Source organism: Phalaenopsis equestris, unplaced genomic scaffold (genome assembly GCF_001263595.1).
Source record: "Phalaenopsis equestris unplaced genomic scaffold, ASM126359v1 Scaffold000632, whole genome shotgun sequence".
In the NCBI taxonomy this organism is placed as follows: Eukaryota; Viridiplantae; Streptophyta; class Magnoliopsida; order Asparagales; family Orchidaceae; genus Phalaenopsis; species Phalaenopsis equestris.
Window position 1 is genome coordinate 247,641 of NW_018165072.1, and position 3,362 is coordinate 251,002.

The window sequence follows — 3,362 nt, forward strand, 5'->3', positions numbered from 1 at the left end:
TTAATGATTGAATTGTTTCTAATAAATTTTAGCCAGTAATTCTTTTTACCGACAGAAATTCAACTTATTACAGGCTGATTTGTCAGTCATTATCTCCTTTTCCTACAATATAAATATTAAAAGATAAATACAAAGTTAATTTATATTCATTTTTCGTAATTACTTAAAGCTTGAGTAAAGTTTGTATGGTAAACATTGGCGCATGACCTTAAATTTTAATCTAAGAGTTTGTTGCTAGAGGGTTTCAATAGAAAGTTAAATTCTATCTGGTGAACATTGGGGCATGACACTTGTGTATGCTTCCAAAAGGTCCCAACAGAAAAAATAAATTATGTATGGTGAATATATAGGTATGATCCTTTTAGATCTCAATCTAAAAATTTGTCATCGAAAGGTCCCAATAGAAAGGCAAATTTTATATAGTAAACTTTAGGGTATGACCAAGGTTTTAGAAATAAGCTTTGCAAGTTGTGTATCAAGGTGTAATATTGGAGTTTCAAGTCTAAGTATTGACCATCAAAAGGTCAAAACAGAAAGACATAATCTTGAAGTCTACTGTCTCATGAAAATTTTATGTTGACAAGTTGAAGTATATAACTTATAATATTCAACTTCAAAGAAGTCAATGAAAACATGTATATTAAAATTTGAATTGGAAGAAGATGTTTGTACTATTTTATCATGATGGTTGACACCTAGATGTTTTTTTTTTGATTCTCTATAGACTTGAATACTCTCTTGAAGAATCTCATTATGCTTCACCACTACCCAACTCAATAATTTAGAGGTTTTCATAATTGGCGTTGAGACCATTACTATAGCTATTTACATTCATCAAGGAAGAATCATTTTGTTAAAGTAACTATAAGTAGTGAATTTTAGCATGTACATCAAGGAAAATTAGAGAAAGAGGAACATTGATCTGGAAGTTTAGAAAGGAACAATTATTACTCAAGCAACTCAGTCTTCAACAAGCTCTAGTTGTAGAAGTGAGTATTTATATTTGTAACCAATTTGGAAGTATAAAATGGGTTTAGAAAGAATAGCTTTACTGGTGATAATAAACATATTTTTGGCCTCAAAGTCTTTAAATCTCTATTATTGAGAAGAAAACACCTAAAACTTTATCTATTAGAGTGCATACTGTCTTGAAATTTGCTAGCAAAGTGACTCAATATTGGAGATGCTCTTCATTGAAGTATTTGCAGTCTTGTCTACTAGCTCACACATAGGATGAAATCTACTGAAGTTAAAGGTGCCACTATTGGGGTTTTGCAAGGAGGATATCAATGTTTGAAAGGCTAACCTTACTAAGGCCCTAAAAATAAAGGGAAATATATTAGAATAACAAAAATATCTTTGGCACCTACTCATAAATTTGTCAGCCTACATCATAATCCTTTTGCACCTTAAAGATATGATGTTAAAGCTTTCTTATCTAGAGGAAAGCTAATCAAAAGGCCAAGGAAGAAAATAAATATTGAGCTGAGAGTCAACAATCATTGCAAAATAATTGCTTGGTCAACAAAACTAGATGCTATAAGTGATTATTCTTACTTGCAAGAAATTTGAAAATCTGGTAAAAATGAGTGGCTCTACTGCCAAGGTAAAATGATTCTTCTAGACTCAAGAACATTAAGTCTCAACCACTAAGGAGAAGAGAACCAAGATTATATCTAATAGAACACATAAAATTCTGAATGGTTTGAAAGAAGGAAGCTTAGTGAGGAGAACATATGACATGCTTAAAATAATTGAGATCAATAGAGCTCTAATTAGAAAGTTACCAACTATTGTGGTAGCCCATTACCAGCCAAACAAGTTTGATATAGTGAACATCAGGGTGTGGCTCTTTCGCCACGTGTATGCTTATTCACTTTTGAAAGGCCCGTCAAAAGGGATATTCAGCCTCAATAAAACTCATCAAGTGTACTGGATCCATAAAAAGAGAATCCTCATTGTTGAATCTCATGATGGTTGACACATTGAAAATTTTATCAAGGGATCCCATCATGAGTTAGCTTCAGCCCTTCTTGAAGAGGGGTTGTCAAATGAAAGTCGATAGGAGTCAACTTCACTTGCTCCCCACACTCCATTATAAGCAGATCTACATTTCCTGTTGGAAGAGGGGTTATAAAATGCAAACCATTAGGAGAGCTTTGGCTGCTTCTCACTCTCCATTACAAGCAGATGTATAATTCCCATTGGAAAGAAGATATAATTATCTACTAAAGGGGCTTAAATGAAGAGGATGCATGACTACTAACAAAGGTTTTCCAAAAAAAAAAAAAAAAAAAAAAAAAAAAAAAAAAAAACTAAAATCAAGTTTTAGATACTATGGTCTTAAAAAAATAGCTCTTTCATTTCATTTGATTTCAATAATAATAACTATAACAAATTGTTTTATTTTTTTATTTATGATCATACAAAAATAGAAATTTAATAAACAAAATGACGCAATGGAGAAAAATGATTCATGTAGCCGATCTCACATAGTGGGATTAAAGCTTTGTTGTTTTTGTTGTTGTTGTTATAAGTACTTGTCACTTGATGCTTAAATCTACAAACGTGAGGAATATATAAACATAATATATTTATAACTTACTTATAAAATTTATTATTCATCTATCAAAACAATGTTGAGCTTCTATTTTTTTTCTTGCCAAACCTACCAAGCTTACCTTGCATGCATCTTTTGATATTTTAATTTTTAGCTTGCTTACTTTTCAAGAAGTTTATTTTTTAACAATCTTACACAAGCTTGATTTGTGAATTTAAAACTACTTCATAACCTCACAAAAATTTCTTACTTGAGTTGTTTAGAAATATTGTCTATTGCTTAATCTTGAGGTAACACTTACTTTAACTCATCTTTCTCTTTTCTTATATTACATTCTCTTATATAAGAATAATGAGTGTTAATGTATTTTTATTAGATAGGACAAGATTATACTCAAAGAGGATTTTTTTCTGTTACTACTATTTATCTCGGTTGGCTTAATAAATGAAATTAATGTTAAAATTTGTGATAGTAATTATTATTTTTCCTTTTTATATCCAAGTGAAGATAGTATCTTTTATGAAGCCTACAAATCTATTGGGTTTATTTTATCATCCAAATTATCATTCTATTCTATATATGATACGCCTAAAAATGTACTATTTTTCATGCATTATTTTATAATGATATTGCACTTTAAAGGTATGTTTTATTATTTTTTTGGTTGTAGATACATCAAATTGAAGAATTTGGAGTAATTGAAGTAAAAGGAACAAAAAAGGACCAAAACACAGCAAAAAGAAGCAAATCGGGTCGAATCGGGGCACACCGGAGCCAAGGGACCTAAATCAAACACTTAAGT

General features: G+C 30.5%; 1 protein-coding gene across 1 annotated transcript in view; it reads right to left on the reverse strand.

Annotated features, from left to right (window-relative positions):
* Positions 1–1,261: 1,261 nt before the first annotated feature.
* LOC110030025 (cucumisin-like) overlaps positions 1,262–3,362 on the reverse strand; it is a 7,684-nt gene continuing 5,583 nt past the window's right edge. Inside the window, 1 exon segment of the mRNA XM_020732563.1 lies at positions 1,262–1,318. Within this exon segment, the coding sequence (XP_020588222.1) occupies positions 1,262–1,318 (57 nt within the window).